This window comes from Xiphophorus hellerii, chromosome 19 (genome assembly GCF_003331165.1).
Source record: "Xiphophorus hellerii strain 12219 chromosome 19, Xiphophorus_hellerii-4.1, whole genome shotgun sequence".
NCBI lineage: Eukaryota > Metazoa > Chordata > Actinopteri > Cyprinodontiformes > Poeciliidae > Xiphophorus > Xiphophorus hellerii.
This window is the reverse complement of record NC_045690.1, coordinates 10,427,999-10,445,137: the sequence shown is the minus strand read 5'-3', so window position 1 is coordinate 10,445,137 and position 17,139 is coordinate 10,427,999. Positions and strand designations below refer to the sequence as shown.

Here is a 17,139-nt window from a genome sequence, read left to right as displayed (position 1 = left end):
CTATGGGTGGAGCAACGGGGAGTAATACTTTCTCATAATAGCAACTTTGGCTTGGACAGCCTCTTCTCTTAATAAATGAAATATTTTGAGAACTGTTTTGAATTTAAATTTGTCTGATCTGAAACAGCTAAATGTGACAGAAAACAGAGGCCTAACCCTTTTAATAGCCCTTCAAGTTACAGAAATGTTTTCTGACGGCCTGATCATTCATGGTGAAGATTGCTGACTTGACAGTAATTTAACAAACATCATTCACAACCAGAGGAAGCCACAAAAGGTCATTGTTCAAGAGGCTGGTTGTACAGAATGCTGTATCTATGCGCATTAAGGGAACGTTGAATGGAAGAAAACACTTGGAACAGTTGCACAAGCAATGGGAATACACACAGGTCTGAGAGGGTTGTAAAGCCAAGCCCATTCAGAGTTTGGGAGAGATTAAAGCTCCCCATTCAGCCGGTTTAGAAAACCTATACAGTGCTGTTATTTTAGACATCTGTTCCCCTGACTTCTCTCTCATTCCTTCCACAATCCTTTGTCAGTGGTGCATAGGCCTCTGTGCGATGTAGTCCTGAATTAACTCATGTATGAGTACAGCAGAGCCTCGCTTCAGGCAAAGCAGGTGTCGCTGCTTTACATCTCTTCAACTTTACTTGACGTCTCTGCCAAGGGGAACGAAGATGCAGACGTGTTCTGGAATTTGTGTCCTCAAGCTGCAAAGCATATAGCTGTCAGACGTGCTCGATCAATACATGGGTACACTGAGTCTCGAAAACCGTTTTCCTGCACACAAGTCTACTTTGTGTGCCGTCAGAGTCAATGTTGCAGGTATTATTGACACAGAGACTAGAGGTTTGTGTGGTTAGAATGGGATCGTCTGTCCAAGAGTAAGGTCTAAATAAACAACAGGTTGGGACATATGTATGCCTCTGCAGAACTGAGGCCAGCCTACAAAAACCGCAAAAATTTAGCTGTAGGAAAGCTTGTTTTAAAGATCATGCATTTAGATTTTGTAGTTTGTCCGTAAACCTTTGTAAACTGAGAATGTCGGGTTAGGTTCTGTCTGGTGCCACCATGTAGCTCTATAATTAGAATGGAGGTGCCGTGGTTTTGAGAAAATAATCCATTTTGAGCTTATTTTCTAATATGAAAACAATGACATTGAAAGTCTGGAACCTCGTTATTGAATCGAATTGTAAAAAAAAAAGAAAACAAAACAAAAAAAAAACAAAGATATTTTTAGAAGTCTAAACTCGGTGCCTCGCCCTGGTAGACTGTTTGAAAATCTTGGAATCTTCAGGTATTTTTGTGTAACCACAACACTGGTAGCATGACTCAACTCTTCAAGACCAGACTATACGGATAGGGGTTCTCTGGGTGGTCTCTGCCACAACCCAGAGTTCTCCTTGATCTCATTCCTCTGTTAGTAACACAAGAAGTTGTTGGACTTTCAGCCGCCTGTGGGATATAAGAGAATAAACTTGGCCATTTTCTCCTGAGAAAGCTGTCTGATTATTGGCCGGTGTTGCAAATACTGATGCCTGGATGTTAGTCATGCCTAAATGACTGTAATTTGGAGCAGGAGAAACACGCAGTGAAAAAGAGGCATGTTACTTTTCCGCAGAGGAGATAGAGTCATTTTGCTGTTGGTGGGGTTACTCATTGGAATGCAAATGCTTCTTCCATATTAAATCATTTCAGATTTGATCAGGAGTGCATCCATAGGAAGGTTTTGGAGCGGCCCCTGACCCATATATCACGGATGGCACAAATTTGATTCACCAGCTCAGAGGGTTAATTTAAAAAATGTTGGTTAGAATTTTTATTTTATGCAGAGCTTTTCAAGTAGATGGAAACAAATTGAAATTTTAAAATGGAAAATGTGAGGTAGACAACATTAAGTATTCATCTTATTAAGCAAGGGTTTGTGTACGAGTAGGTAACGTTCTTGTTCCTGAGAATATACACATATGTAGATGAAGATATTAATGGCAAAATTTATGAGCATTGTATCCTGTTTTTTGTTCTATCATGTTTAAAGAGATAAAATGTAAAAAGTCATTTTAAGTTTAAGATCTAAAATGATTTTATTGAAAGACCTCTTTCAATAAAAAATAGATTACTTTGTTTCATTAGAACAAAATGAGATGAGTTTATTGCTGATGACGTGAAAAGAATTGGACAATTGTAAAAATAGTTTTTGCTTTTTTCATAAATAGAAAATGTGTTTTTCCCCTGTGAGTACTTTTAACTCAACAGTTTTGGACTTTGTGATAAAAGGTTTGGACACCACTAGGTCATCCATACTCCTGGGCCCTCTCTGTTGCTCTCTTTGATTTGGATTATGATCTGATGACTGAGCTCGCCTTAGAAAAAAGTAAATTTTTTGCAGATTGCCATTTGCTTTTGATCATTATTCATCAAAATTACCAGACGGCGACTCATTTTAGTTCACCAGACTTTAATTTAAAATGTATTGGTCAATCAGTGAGTACATGTGACTGCTCTCTAGTTTAAGGCCTTTGGAAGGGAAATGGGCCCACAGCGTCACAGCTCCTCTGCTTTTCCTAACAGGCAACATGAAATGCCTTTTCACATATTTATCTTTTTTGCCAGACCCAAATAGTATTTTGTGTCAAAAAATACCCATTCAAACTTAATTTTACTAAAGCAAAGCGTCTTAGGTTTGATCCCATAGACAAAGAAGACCTCTAGTTGTTTACGTTTCTGTTGGTAGGACTACCATGCTTCTCATGCAGCTCAGCCGGCATAAGGAAGATGTCATAACAGTTGGTGACTTTTTGCTGAAGATTGTGAAGATGTTTTAAATTAATTTCTATCTTCATAGTCACTGTATTTAAATAAACATTGCTGTTTGTCTAGCCTTGTTTGTCACAGTTACAGTTTTTAAAGATTTTAATAACTCCTCTAACTATTGATATGGGAGAATTTTATCAAAAAAACTTTTTTTTTCTCACATTCATTACTTGGCTTATGTAGATCACCAATTCTTTAACCACGTGTTTTAACATCTTTCCCATTCTGGCAGTGTCTAACCTGTTTACGTTTTTCAAATTAAGCTGCTGCAATATTAGATGAATTTAAGACTTTTTATTCCTGGTGAGAAGATTGAGGGAGCTCACCTACAAGACGTAGCTGGATACAGATAAAGTCATACAATATGCCTTCATCAAAGTTATCTCAGCTCTGTATCTATGCTGAACTGATTCAGAGAACAGGATCCAGGTTTCTGTGGTTTGATGTCATGTCTCGTCATGTGGCGACAAAGTGATTCCACAGACTACAATATGTTTGATTACATTTCACAAACATCAGTTAGAAAGTGTTTTTTCCTGCATGAGAGCACCCAGAAATCGTTTATAAGCTCTTATAATTAATAACTGTGACACAACCTTTCACCATCTGTTGCTTTGCAAATGCCGATTTCTACCATCTTTATACCTGGCTCCTTCATTTAGCCTGTAATTTTGATGACAAGTGTCAAACAAAGTGCACAGCTTGGCCAAGCCAAGTGTAAGATCCCCTAAAGCAATGCTAGGAAATCCATCTGAGAGCACATAAAAAGGTAAGAGGTGGGTGGAGGAAGGAAGCAATGGGAGCTGGATGAGATCACCGAACTTGTAATGAAAAAACATTAAACGACAGTTCATTGAAGCAAGAAACAGAAAATCCACAGAAATCTTAATACAGACTTCAATAGGAATGCTTATCTGCAAACTGTTCGATGATGTTTATTTGTCTTTCTTTATTTTTTTGTAAAGCTCTTCCCAGTCTGTGTGTAAAAGTGCAATGAGCTTACGGGTGCGGCCTTGTGAATCATGACTCTGTGTTATGGAATGAAGGGAGCGGTGCCAGTTCGTTGTTTGTAGGACGGTGGAGTTTGGTTCAGAGGAAGGAGTGGGGGTCTGTTCAGGCCACAATACTGCCCACAGAGACATGCACTACCTCAGACATGCATCTCAATTATTTATTGGATTAAGATTGTTATCTTCAAACTGATAAACTGCACCTGACTTAATTGATGAATGATAACATGCTTTTGAGTAACTTGATCTTAATCATAACAGATTTGTACTAAAAAATGTATTTAAAAATGAGGGTGAGGTTAGAAATGAGATTTTTTTTTGCTTTTTATGTATATTTAACAATTCCATGTTCATCTTTCCTTCAGGACGTAGCTCCATCGTGAGGCGGCATGTCAAATCGTGATTCCCTGGGGGTCGGGGAGCTGCTTCCCCAAGACGTGATCCATGTTTTTGCCCAGGAAAAACACAGCAAAAGAGGCCGAAAGAAGCGCACTCGCTCCTTCGGTCGAGCTTTCAGCTGGTTCAAGAGAAAGAAGAGGAAGAACAACTTCAATAATGGGCAGAACCACGGTATGGGCCCCCCTCTGGACCTGGACCTTGATAGACATCGTTCCAGTCATCATGGTGGACACAAGGGAGGACAGAAGTCAGGGAAGCAGACCCATCAACATGGCAACAGTCATGGTGAGACCCCACAAGATGCAGGCTTTTTTAGTGTGAAAGAATTGTTCGATTTAACTGGTCAGTGTTTCAAGACACAGTTGGCAGAGAAAAAGTTGAATATCATGTGATGGGACATTTTATGTTTTATTTAGACATACCTCCATCCATAACTTAAAGGTTTTAGTGTTTTGTACTGAGAAATGGCATTGAAACTTTAGTTTTTCTACTAACATATTTTCAAATCACCACATTTATTCAGAAAGGAGACAAAAGGTATCTTATTGTTTTTTTTTTTTTTTCATCAGAGGGTCAGAATTTTACAGTTTCTGCTGAAATTGGTCACAAAGTCCCTGATTGGTGCATCCTTTAAATATAACGGAAAGGTTTTTATCTTTTTATCTTCATTTGCCAAATTATTTGTTGATTAGTAAAGCACAGCCAGATTAAATATATCAAAGCTAAATTCCCTCTTTTTTGGTTTATAAAAGCATCAACAAACACCACTTTGTTAAAGTTCAGACACATAGCTACACTGTGATTAAAAAATGGGGATAATTTTGGAATTGCTTCATTTTCTGTTGGATTGAAGTGTACTACCTCCATTACCAACCCTGCTTTGAATTTTAATTATATGATCAATGGTTGTTTCATTTAGTTATCCCACTTAAACAAAGTTTACATAAATTGAGTTTGTGAGTACTGTCGTCATCATGAAGCTGGTTTGGGCAAAATTGGAATCTACAGACAAGACAGCAAAGAAAACCAGAAGATCTAGCAAAGCTTCTTCTGTGGATCTCTAATTAAGGTGTCTGAGTAAACATTTTAATATTAACTAATAAACCCCATTTACTATTCAAGAATCTGGTAGAGGGAATGTATGGATAAATGATCTACTATTGAAGTTAGAGCTTGCTGTAGAGGTTAAACTGAACTTGTAGGTTCACAGATGGAGGGTTTCAGATCACAGTTCTGACCAACAACACTGCTGTCACTCTGCCCTTTCTGCCATTCAGCCCTCTTGTGTGTAATCACACACCACAGCGGCATTTAGCCATCTCTGTTTTCCATGTAAGAATTACTAAAGGAGAACCCTGCCGGAGTCACACTGCAGTTGGATAAGATAAAACTGATGTTTGAGTTTTTGCAGCGCATGCTGCTGTTGTCCTTCTGAGGATGGGCTGTGCTTTAGAGAAGGGATGTTGCTATTTGTCATTTGCAGGTTGCTCTAGTCAACTCTTGCTCTTTAGTTGATCTAAAATACTTAAATGTATAGAAGAGTCTGTTTGACTTAATACCTCCAAAATGCTCAGTTCTTTTATCTACAAATCATCTCCCTATCATCTCAAGTCCACCAATGTGCCTGCCAGAAAGCAAGATGGTTCTTTTTAAAGTGTTGTATTTGAACATTAAAATCAAACATCTTATTTATTGAAGAAACACTTTATGTTGCTTTCACATTCAGTTTTTAAGAGGATTTCTTCACTTCTAAAGAAAGAATTTCTGCTTGTTAATTCTTCTGAGCATTTTATATGATTGCATGATCGTTTTCTCATGTCCACACCTACATTTCTTAATATTTTTATTGTACAATCACTGACACTAAACCTTTTGAAAATGACAAAATTTTTGATGAGGAGCAGGAATTTCTTCTAAAATTTTATTGCTAGATATTCTTACTGGTCATCAGCAAAGCAGCTGTGTTTAAAGTTTAGCACTAGGCTACTTCCCACACTTTTGGGCATTTTATCTTGGCTTCTATTACAGAAATTAGTTACAGATATAAGACATGAAAGAAAAGAAATAGAATAGAATAGAATAGAAGTACTTTATTCATCCCAGCAGGGAAATTACTTCGCAGTTACAGCATAGAGACAAGACACAATAACAACTACTACTGAGTAGTTGTTGTAGATAAAATAAAAATAAAATATAAAATGCTATAAATTGTAAAAATATGAAATGCTGTTAATATAAAAAGCAACTTAAGAGCAGTCCTGGCAAAGATTCAAAAAATGCAGATATGTATATGTAAATATATGTACAGCAAGTGTGCCACAGTGCAGTTGTGCAAAATCGGACTGATTAGTGCAGAACAATGATTTAGCTTTTATTGTACAGTGAGATGGCATGTGGCAGGAAGGATTTCCCCATAACATTTTAGGAGTTATTTTTTAAAGGACATCACAGGGTTGATGGGTTTGTAGACTGAAAATTAGACTTCATATATTCAATAAATTGGAAAGAAAAAACTCCTACTATTTCCTTCCAATCTCTTGCATATATCCAAATAAGTCAGATTTGACTTTGATTGTAGATGAGAAGAGAAAAAGAGGAAACCTGTTCAAATATTGTCTTTGCTGTCTCCCAGAGAGATTTGTGTTTGTTTGGATGTTTGGATGCAGACATCCACTCCCTCTTTGGCCTGACAAATCATCATGTTTGATGTGCAAATATCTCTGTTCTTCAATTACTCACCTGAATTTAGTGTTCCTTAAAAGCCGAGGACAAGATGTACATCTTGTCGATGTGTACTTTACTGCAATGTTGGTGCCAAATTAACTAAGGAGTGCTTCATTCTTTACCCTCTAGATACAACATACTGCAAGAATTGGGTGTCTCTAAATAATAGTGAGTAGAAACCTGCTTTGAGAGAGCCTGTTTTAGAGAGAAGTGTTCATAAATTACCAAGAAAGTTGCAGCAACATTTGACTTTTCCCAGAGCTGTTCTTTGCAGATCATGTTGGAGCTTGTAGAGCCACACTCGTATATCAGCAAGTTTTTCTTTGCCAGCACAGTTTCTCTTTGTGAGACCAATTTTCTTTGAGTCCATTGCAATGTGAACTGTCAGTTCTAGCTACAGTTCTAGTAGCAAATTAATTGCACCTTAATGCAGAAGACATGAAACACTAACACTTCATGTTCAAACAAAAAAAAACCTAGCTTTCCCTTGTTATTGAGTGTGCTTAGAAAAAACAACAAAACTGGAGGCCGTGTTTAGTTTCTCAGGACTGTTTACTTGTGTTTGCCTGGCAGCACTTATGATCCTGGCTCACTGCTTTACAGACGGAGGAGCCTCTGCTCGTTTATTTTGCTGCATGTTCTCATAGTGGAAGTTCAGATCGTAAGAGGGGAGGGTGTTGGGGATTTCCGTGTGATCCAAAACTCATTCAGTCTCATATCACCAAATGAAACCTACAGCACAGGAAAATCTAGACAGTCTTTTTTTTCCTATTTTGATTTGTTTAACCGTCTCTTTTTGCAAAACATTGACATCAAAGCTGACTCAGACATACATTTGTGGAGTCAGTTGCAGAACTTTTGCACAGTTCTTTTTTTTGTTTGTTTTTTTTGGGGGGGAAAAAATCAGTTTGAGAAAGCAAACTTTGAGAAGAGATAAGGTCCTATTGTCCTCTTTTCCAAAGTTATTTTAGAGGCTTACACCATCCGAGTTCACAATCTTTTAAGTTCATGCACTCATTTGGATCTTATTTTCTAAAACAAAAAAGGTGAAAAACATTTATGCATATGTATAACAGCACCTACGGACATGCTTTTTAAATTATGTACCATTTACACCTTAAAGCACCAGGCCTCAGGGAACCAAGCTGCTTATTACTACAGAGTTTGAAGTTTGAATGTTTGATTTATGTGTAACGTAGTCTGTGATTGAGCCCTTAGCAATGATCACTGAAGTAGCGCTGGCAACAAGCATAGCACAATAGATGCTGTTGATGGGGAAAGGAACTCCTAAAATACAAAGTAGCAAGTTTATTACAGAAGCGAGTTATGCTTTAGTGCAACATTTGCCCAGAAAAGTGAGTCCCTCCAGCTAAGGCCTCCCAATCACTAATAGCCTGGTATGGCAGGCAAAGTGCCAGTTAATTAAAAGCCATGCCAGGATTGTTAGGAAGGGGGAGGCACCCAGGGTTCTGGGTTTGCTTACCTGTCAACTGAAACTATTTTATATGAAGCCGTAACAATTGTACTTAAGAGGCATGTGCACATATGGGGAAACTAGGATGTAACTAAAGGATTTGCAGCTTTGACTTTGTGATGAAATGTGTTATGATGTTTATGACTCTGAGACACATCGGCCAAATTACTTTAGAAAAATTATTTTCACCTCCATTTTTTGAAGCAGTTTCTCATTCTTCAGTTTCTTCTCGATGTTCTTTTAATTCCCATTTACTTCACGTTCTGTGAGCAGTTTTGCACTGTAGACCCAGTTCAATAGCTGAGTTAGTAGCTTAGTGTAATTTGCCCTTAAGTTTCAGTGTCCCTGACACTGAAACTTGTATGTTAAAAGTCTTAAGGTAAACTTGGTTTTACCGCATTAGCTTTATCTCACACTAATTTAAGAACACATATTCAATAATTCTTATAAAATATCTGTAGCCAACTGTAAATCAGTTTTTAAATTTATTCATTTTTTATTTGGTAATTAATGAATTCCTGTTTCCTTAGGTAAATATGGCATTTTTGCACATTTTTACTTAGCCACTCAAGTTCACATGATGCATATTGATATTTATAACTCAAAGGGGTCAATAAAAATATTAACAAAATTGTTACACAGAAATGAGATACAACCAGCAGAAGTTCCCAGACCAAATATCCTTCATGTTATCGTCTGTTCAGGGAAGTTCATCTTATTTAGACGCTGTGTGTGAGACTGATATGTAAACATGATGTATATGAGTCAACCAGAAAGTCTCCACCAGCAAATATGTAGCAGTTAAGCTGACAAAGAAGATTCTGCTTCACATAAATTGTGACCGAAAACAAGTTAAGGCTTATTATGCTCAGAACAGTAAAATAAGTAATAAGTCTGTAGTATTAGCAATGCTCTTCTTTAAGTATTGGTACAAGCTGTAGGAATAACTATCTGTACCCAAGACAAGTTTTCTTTGGGACAATAAAGTTCATCTTATCATCTTATCTCATCTTAACTTCAACGTGCACACCGAGCAAAGTGATGTCAGCCGATCAGATATTTTAATTTTTTATTTTCTCTTGGACATGATTGAGCAGGTTGACCTGGGTTCCTTGTTTGCCGTTTCATCCGAACCCTTTGTAGGTTTATATTACCCTTTGCTCCTATGGTGGAGCTTTTCTGTAAACATGGCAACTGGAGCTTCTCCAATCAGAGAAACTGAACAGAAGCAGGCCTTGTGATAAACTCTGACCTTCTAAAGCCTTTAGTTTTGTTAAACCATCGATTCTGCTTTGTCTCATCTGATGTTGTTGCATATCGTGTCTTGAAACAGTCAAAATTAATTGTCTTTGGAGTTTCTTTTTCATTTTAGTTACTCACTGAATGTTTATATGTGTTTGTTGCTCATATCATGCTGTCATTTGACTCAAAACTAGACAAGAGGTTTTTCTCCTCCTTCTCCTGACTTTTCCGTATTGCTGGCTTCAAGAAAAATTGACTTCAGTTTAATGAAAAACACCCTGGTTAACGGCTGATTAGGTCAAACAGCCCTGGCTAGATACGTTTCGAAGGTCACCTGTTTGCTCGAAACACTCCCTGAGATTCCTCACATTCCTGATCTTTTAGATATTTCTTTGAGGAAACCAGAAAAACTGAGCCCTTTGTGTTTGATTGAGTTTGTTTACAGCTTGCATGCCACGATCAGGCCTTTTGAACCTGCTAATTTGATTTCCTTTTTTTCAGTATCTGGTAAAAGACTTTTCTTCCCAGAAGTGGAATCTTATATCAGTTGACTGATTAAATCTTGTGTAAGATATTTGGGAAGTATTGCACATAGGCATCGAATAGAAGCTTTTAACTGCATATGGGATTTAATCTGAAATCGTCACCATTTCAGATTAAAATAGAGATCTACTGAAAAGATTTTTTTTGGACAATTTCTAATCTCTTGTTTTTGTAAAGCTTTGACCTGAGATATCTGACAACATATCCAAATCCAGCATGTTCAATCACAAGTTGAAAGCTCAACAGGGATTATAGTGTACTTCAGTTATATTGTACTTCGTTCATCCTTTATATTATCTGCTGAATTTCTTGCTCTCTTTCATTCCCTTGCAGCCTGAATGGACTTTGGACATGTCTCAACATGCTATAGAAAATAGTGTCTTTGTGTTGTTGCATTTCTATAGTTAATCTATCAGGATCTCTAAACACCTCACTGATACCAAAAATGTCTACCTTTTTGTCTTCTTTAAGTAACAGCACACATACTGAAGAGTGTTATTACAGCAACCTGGTACTTATGTGTTATGTTCACTGATCTGAAAAAGATTAGATTAAAAAAAAATATTTTCTTACTTGCAAGTTTTCAGGATCACACTCCAGTCACCAGTTCATCTCTTGAATTATCTCTAGATCGAAGTTCACATAAGGCCTACTATGCTGCTTTAAAGGCTTAATTTTACACAGCAGTTTTTGGAGGAAATTACAGATTATGTTTTGCAGATATGAGAAAAAACATGGAGAAAGGAACCAAATTTTCCTAGAGATAAAAATCAAACCAACTCCTCTGAGTTTACCATGACTGGGAGACACAAGTTACAGATTCCATCTTTATCTTTGAAAAAGATTGTACCCGCAATATATTAGGAAAAAGCTATTTGTTACTTGTTTTCTCACTTATGTAGGAAAGTCTTGAACAAAAAATGAATACCATAGTTGATGCAACCAGGTAAAATTCATATAGCCTTGTGTTTTTATGATCATGGATGGTGTTTGGATCTGGTTTTGCTTTCATACAACTTTTTTGTTCTCATTTAAATGATCAAACAAATGAGTTGTGTTGTACCATCTTATGATAAGATCTACAACCCACAGCCCAGTGCACTTCCTGCTTTTGAAAGCTGATGTATTTCCATACATCACTTATTAGGAAAGTAAAGAGAAAGTATTATCAAGTCATTTATCTTTTATGCCATATGTATTAAGAAGGAATGCATCTAATAGTTACAGGATAATGGCTTTTGAGGACTGGACTCCTACTTTAAATGGTTTGGTCATTTTGTAGTTGGTTATTTTTTTGCCTTCGCAGCTGACCTTCGCAACAGTTGCATCATCTTTATAAGTAGCAGCAGACTCTCTTTAGTCTGAATTTGACCTTTTTCAAAGTGATAAAAAACATGACAGATGGAGCTTATCCAATCAGAGAAACTGAAGCAAGTAGCTAAAACTTGGTGTTTGGCTATGCTCAATTTGGTTGTGGACTCCTTCTCAGATCTGAACTTTACCTTTTGAGACAGATGTAGTGAAACATCCCTATGACTTCTTATTTTATGAATAGACGTTTTTTGATAACACATTGCGCTCCAAACAAATTCTGTCTTTAGTTAAAACTTCTTGTCAGGATTCAACAAAAGTTTCAAACTCCATAAAGCTTAAGGCTTTTCCTTTTAAAGCTGTTAGATCCTGATCAGTTTTAACATCACTTGGATGGATTTGCTGCTGCAACTCCATGACTTCTTATGTGGGTTTTTTTATAAAAACTTGCTGAAATAGAATTGTTCAGTTGGCTGAAATACTGCACTGCCTTAGACAGAGACAAAACATACAACAGCAGAAGGCACCTTTGTTGTTCCACATGGCACAAAAACAAAGAAGAGCAGGAGAACAGGTTTGAGAAATCTCACTTGAGATAGTTTCGCTCTCTCTGTTTCTTGGCGGGAAGTAATCAACTGCCTCTTTAACGGTTACTTTGAGGGAAATTATTCCCTGAAATAGTTCCTGGCATAGCTCTGTGACTATTTTTTTATTTTGGAACAAAAATACTATTTTAAAGGCTATACATTTTATAAATAATTTTTTTCCATGAAAAACCAGAAACAGGCAAAAGACAACACTAAAAAACAGAATGATGTGGACACCCAAAAAATGTTTGGCTTTGATTATCTGTTACCTAAACAGTTGCGCAACAGCTTCACAACAGCAACTGGGTTTTCAGACCGTTTAGTAGGATTTTCTAACAATAGCTGAGGAGCCACCACACCCACATGTGAGATGCAGTCATATTTAGGTCACTTTTAATAATGAGGATTGCTAAAAGTTGGAGCTATTCATCTGAACTTCCACTAAATGTGCCAGAAGGTTTTGTTGCATCATGTTCCTTTTTCTCTTTGTTGGGTTAGTGCTTGGTTTCATTGTTAATGAAACCAGCTAATAACAACAGGGATCATTTATGAAATGAAAACATTGTTTCATTGTCAAGATATGCAGATGTGTGACTGTGGTGTTACTCCAACTGCACAGGTTATTGTCAGAGAAGGGAAAATGTTTGCCAGCACAAACATTTTCCTTCCATATAAGGACTACTTATCAGAGTCCTTCTTCATGGACTCTGATAAGTATGTGGCTTGTTTTGTAAATTTATCAAGCCACCATTCTTGAAATGTGTGGTTTGGTTATTCAATTTCAGAACAACAGACATCTGATAGTCTTGTTAAAGATAGTTTTGTTCATTTTACTTCACCAGTTTAGCAACTCAAGTCAGTGTTTGATATTATTGCCGCTTTCCAATGGCATTTTTCTTCTGTAAAAGTAGCTTCAAGAGGCACAAATGCCTGAAAAACTTTTAAATATTTGATTTCACATAACATCAAATGTTAGTGGTTCCCCCTAAAAATGTATACAAAATCAATGTAAACAATTTTAAATGTATGGTTTGACTTTTTCTTTGCCACTTCTCAAAATGAGAAAAACAAAAAATCCTGTCTTTCAAGAAAGGCAGATAGTCAGTTGATCTTAGTAATTTAGTAAATGGCTACAAGAAAACAAGATTTTTGTCTAAAGTTGCTCTTATCAGTCTGAGAAATGGCTAAATCAATACTATGGCCAAAAAGGCTTAGCAATGATTGACCAAAGTTCAAGAACTTAAAAAGGTCCTCAACACTCACTGGTAAAAACTGCAACAAATGTTTCAGTGGGAGATTATACATCTCCCGTAAATAGACTATTTTGTGATTTTTTAAATGTCATTTTGTATTTACCTTGAGGTAAATACAGAGCGTTTTATATGGAAGCTTATATATGGAAAGCAGCATTATGTCAAAGTGGAGCATAAAAAACATGAGTTGTTTGGGCCATACCATTATTTTTGGTTATTTGGGAGTTTTCAGAGCAGGTCTGAAGTTCAAAATATACAGTATAAATGCTGGTTTCATACCTAAAATAGAAGTTAAAGTAGGCTATAGCTTTTTGTGATGTAGCTTCATTTAAGAATCTGCACTGGCACCCAAACCTAAAAAGCATTAAAGATTGTTGTTGGATCAGCTTTATATACATTCTTCCAAAATCACTTTCGGTAACCACCTATAAAGAGTTTTTAATACTTTTTCTGACAGGTTTTCAGCTCTTCAATGCATTTATTGTATGAGTCTGGACAGCCATTGCCTGGCTGGCAGAGACAAACACCCCTTGAGGTGGTATTTTGAGTATAACTTATAACCATGTTTTATTGTCTGTCACACATATAGTAGAGACTTTTGGCAAACTAATCTGTCATTAAACGGGCACCAGCAGGTCTGAATATTTTCTGTTCTGCTCACCATTTTCAAATATGATTTAATTTATTTTCAGAACCTTTCAGACTTTATTTTAAAGTTAGGAATAATTTTTCACCCCCTTGCTGTGAGGTTTCAGATGGATTGGCCTGAGAAGATAACACGTCCATTGACCTGTGCGTTGGGTTCGTTTGGAAACTGTTTATTTTGAGAGGAATCTGATACATGCTGGTTTCCTGGGGAATCAATTGTGTCATCTGACTCTGATCATGGCTTGTGACTGTACACGCCACACGATGCAGGTATATCTGTTACCTGGATCCATTTTCTTCTCACAACACTCATGCTTTCCAGCTGGGACTTTTAAATTTGATTTAATGAAAACCACGAAAGGAGTTGATGGAGAAGGCCAAGGTTTGACCTGGGTGCATTAACACGCATGTCTACCAAAGTTTGATTTCAAAAGCGGTACGCCTTCTGTCCTTTCCCACAGTGATCACATACCCTTTATTTAAGTTTGCACCGATTATTGAGACTTAAACACCTGGCAGATGTCACCCTCAGAGCTGCAAAGAAGATCTCCGCATGGTTGTCTTCCTGATTTTGCAAAACAAGGTAAAAGGGCAAGTTAGGGCAGAGACCGGAGGTGTGTGCATGTGTGAGACTTTGCTTCATTCCCACATCAATACACCAGTTTGTCTGCAGCAAGACAAACTGAAAACTTGTGATTCGGTCTGTTGAGAAACTGATTGGCTGCATTTAGCTGTTGTTCCAGGACTTTGGAACAACCGCTAACTCAAGAGAGTCCCCCGCACTGCTGGCAGAAGACCGATGTGTTGTAGAACCAGAAGGAACAGGAAGAGTTTCTTCTGTTGTAACGTACTCCCATGAAAGCCTTTGGTTATGTCTTAAAAATTCATCTAATCTCAAAGAATCACTATTGCACATCTGAATATTTTTTTAATTTAGTATTTTAAGAGAACTTTAGCTATTCTATTTTGAAAATATGAAATACATTTCTCTTTAGCTCTCTTTACTCTGAAACCCCTAAGTAAAATCCATTGGAGTCAATTCCCTTCAGAAGACACCTGATTGGTAAATAGAGCTCACCTGCATGTAATTTAATCTCAGTGTGAATGCAACCATTCCTTTAGGGTTTTTAAGGATTGTAGAGCATAGATCCAGTCATATTCATGTGTTAGAAAGCCCATTACAGATTTTTAACATCTCACCACCTCTCTTTGTAAAATTTCTTGCCCGGAAAAATTTTTTGCCAGCTAGTTTAATAAAAACATGACAGTTCCCATTATGCTCATTTGAATCTCATTTTATTTAATTTTAAGTAGTTCTATATTTTTAGTTTTAGTTCACTCTTTTTTTATTATGATGTTATTATGCCCCGATTCCCTCATTTCACCACATCTAATACATGTTCTAATCCCTTAGTGTTTCTTAGATTACAAAAAAAAAGAGTTAAGCAGATGTTTGGTTATTTTGTTGTGATCTCATCTGAATTAATTTATCTATTTCCATGCCAAATAAATCCTAACTAAGCTGCTACTTTTCTCCTGGCTTCCAAACTTGACTGGAATAGTCACACAGTCAAATCCATCAGAATGAATATTCAAATCTGAGATGTAAACACGAGTTTATTGAGTTCATAAATAATCAGCAGCAGGTTTCTCACAGTCCAGCAGTGACAGATGGTGTCATTAATATGGACAAGATTACAGAGTGATGGACGAGTGACAGTGTGGGGCTTGTGTTGATGGGCAGGCCTGCCCCACCCATCACTGCAGGCGTCTCTAGTTCTCTGTGTCCTGTCATGGTAACTAGATAGGGATTTTCCTAGACTCACTTAGCTTTGTACATGCTGAGCAGCTCTCTGTTTACACATGTGGACAGAAGGCTTTTTAGCAGCCAATCCTGTTAAACTAGAGCTATGTTTTTCTTGTCTTAAAGTACCGGTACCACTCGTCCATTTCTTTGCAAAGTGCTTTTGTCTGACTCATTTGTTAGGATCACAACCATGGGAATGTTTTCCATTTGCTCAGATGTCAAACATTCCTCCATGTCATGCCTGTTCAGCACACCAGGAAGTGAAAAACCTTCACACTCAATGTAAAATTTACAGATGACAAATTAACAGAATTAGGAGGGTGCTGTCACAACACCTTTACAGCTTCTTGAGATTTTGGTGCCTCTCCAAATCGTGCAAGTAAAAAATTCAAATTAAAAACAAACATTCTGTTATTTTTCATGTGTTTGAGTGTTTCTCTGGAGCTACAGGCTTCTGTTGAAAACATGCTTTTAAGTTTACTTCGCTTGACTAATTTCGGTTCACTGACTCCATCTTGTGGCAAAACAGCTAAGTTTACATCTCTGTACATGAACTCAAAGGAAGAAAAGAAGTTCAAAGTTCTGTTAACAGTGTAGTCAGGAAATGCTGATTTTTAGTATATCTTAAACTAAATTAAGAGACTAATTCTAAAAGTTAAAGTTATTATATATATTAATAAATCTATACAAAATAAAGCATTTTAAACATTTATTTATAGTAATTTTATGGTTATAGTTTATGGGTTTATGGGCTAATTATTGTTTGTTACAATTATGTTTTAACATTGATTCTTCATTAGTTGTAAGCCATAATAACTACTAGAGGTAAAAGCGTATTTGGCATCTATTTGATCTACATAATATGTGAATTTCACTATTTGTATTGCACTAATGAAAGAAATAGACCTTTTTCCTAATATTCAAATTTACAGAGTTTACCTGTAGTTTTAAAAAAATTTTAAAGTGAAAGATGCAACACAAAGCAACCTTGATGCCCCTCTACCTTTTAAGCCTTGGCAGCTCCTGCTTTTCTCTTTCTGATATTGTTTATGAGGTCAACATCAGCAGCATCTGCTTCCTGGCTGACCAATCAGGGGTGAGCAGATGAGGAACAACAATGAAATTCAGAATATCTGTTTAAGTGTGAATGGAGGGGTGTTATGTCAGGAATTAGGCTAAAGAGGATTACTGTCTGGACTCTGTTGTCTATTGGCCGTCCAGCCGCTCTTGTTTTGATGACATCAATGTCATCAAAACAACCGTGACTGTTTTTGAGATGTTCCTCATTTGTTGATCAAAGGTCTATTTATTGAGAGTATATTTTTGC

The 17,139-nt window shown here is 36.8% G+C and overlaps 1 protein-coding gene across 1 annotated transcript in view; it reads left to right on the top strand.

The window, feature by feature from the left end:
- LOC116708871 (uncharacterized protein KIAA1522 homolog) overlaps positions 1–17,139 on the top strand; it is a 30,571-nt gene that overhangs the window by 5,762 nt on the left and 7,670 nt on the right. The window contains exon 2 of the mRNA XM_032546965.1: positions 4,190–4,508. Within this exon, the coding sequence (XP_032402856.1) occupies positions 4,214–4,508 (295 nt within the window). The 5' untranslated portion in view covers positions 4,190–4,213. The remainder of the gene's footprint in view (positions 1–4,189; positions 4,509–17,139) is intronic.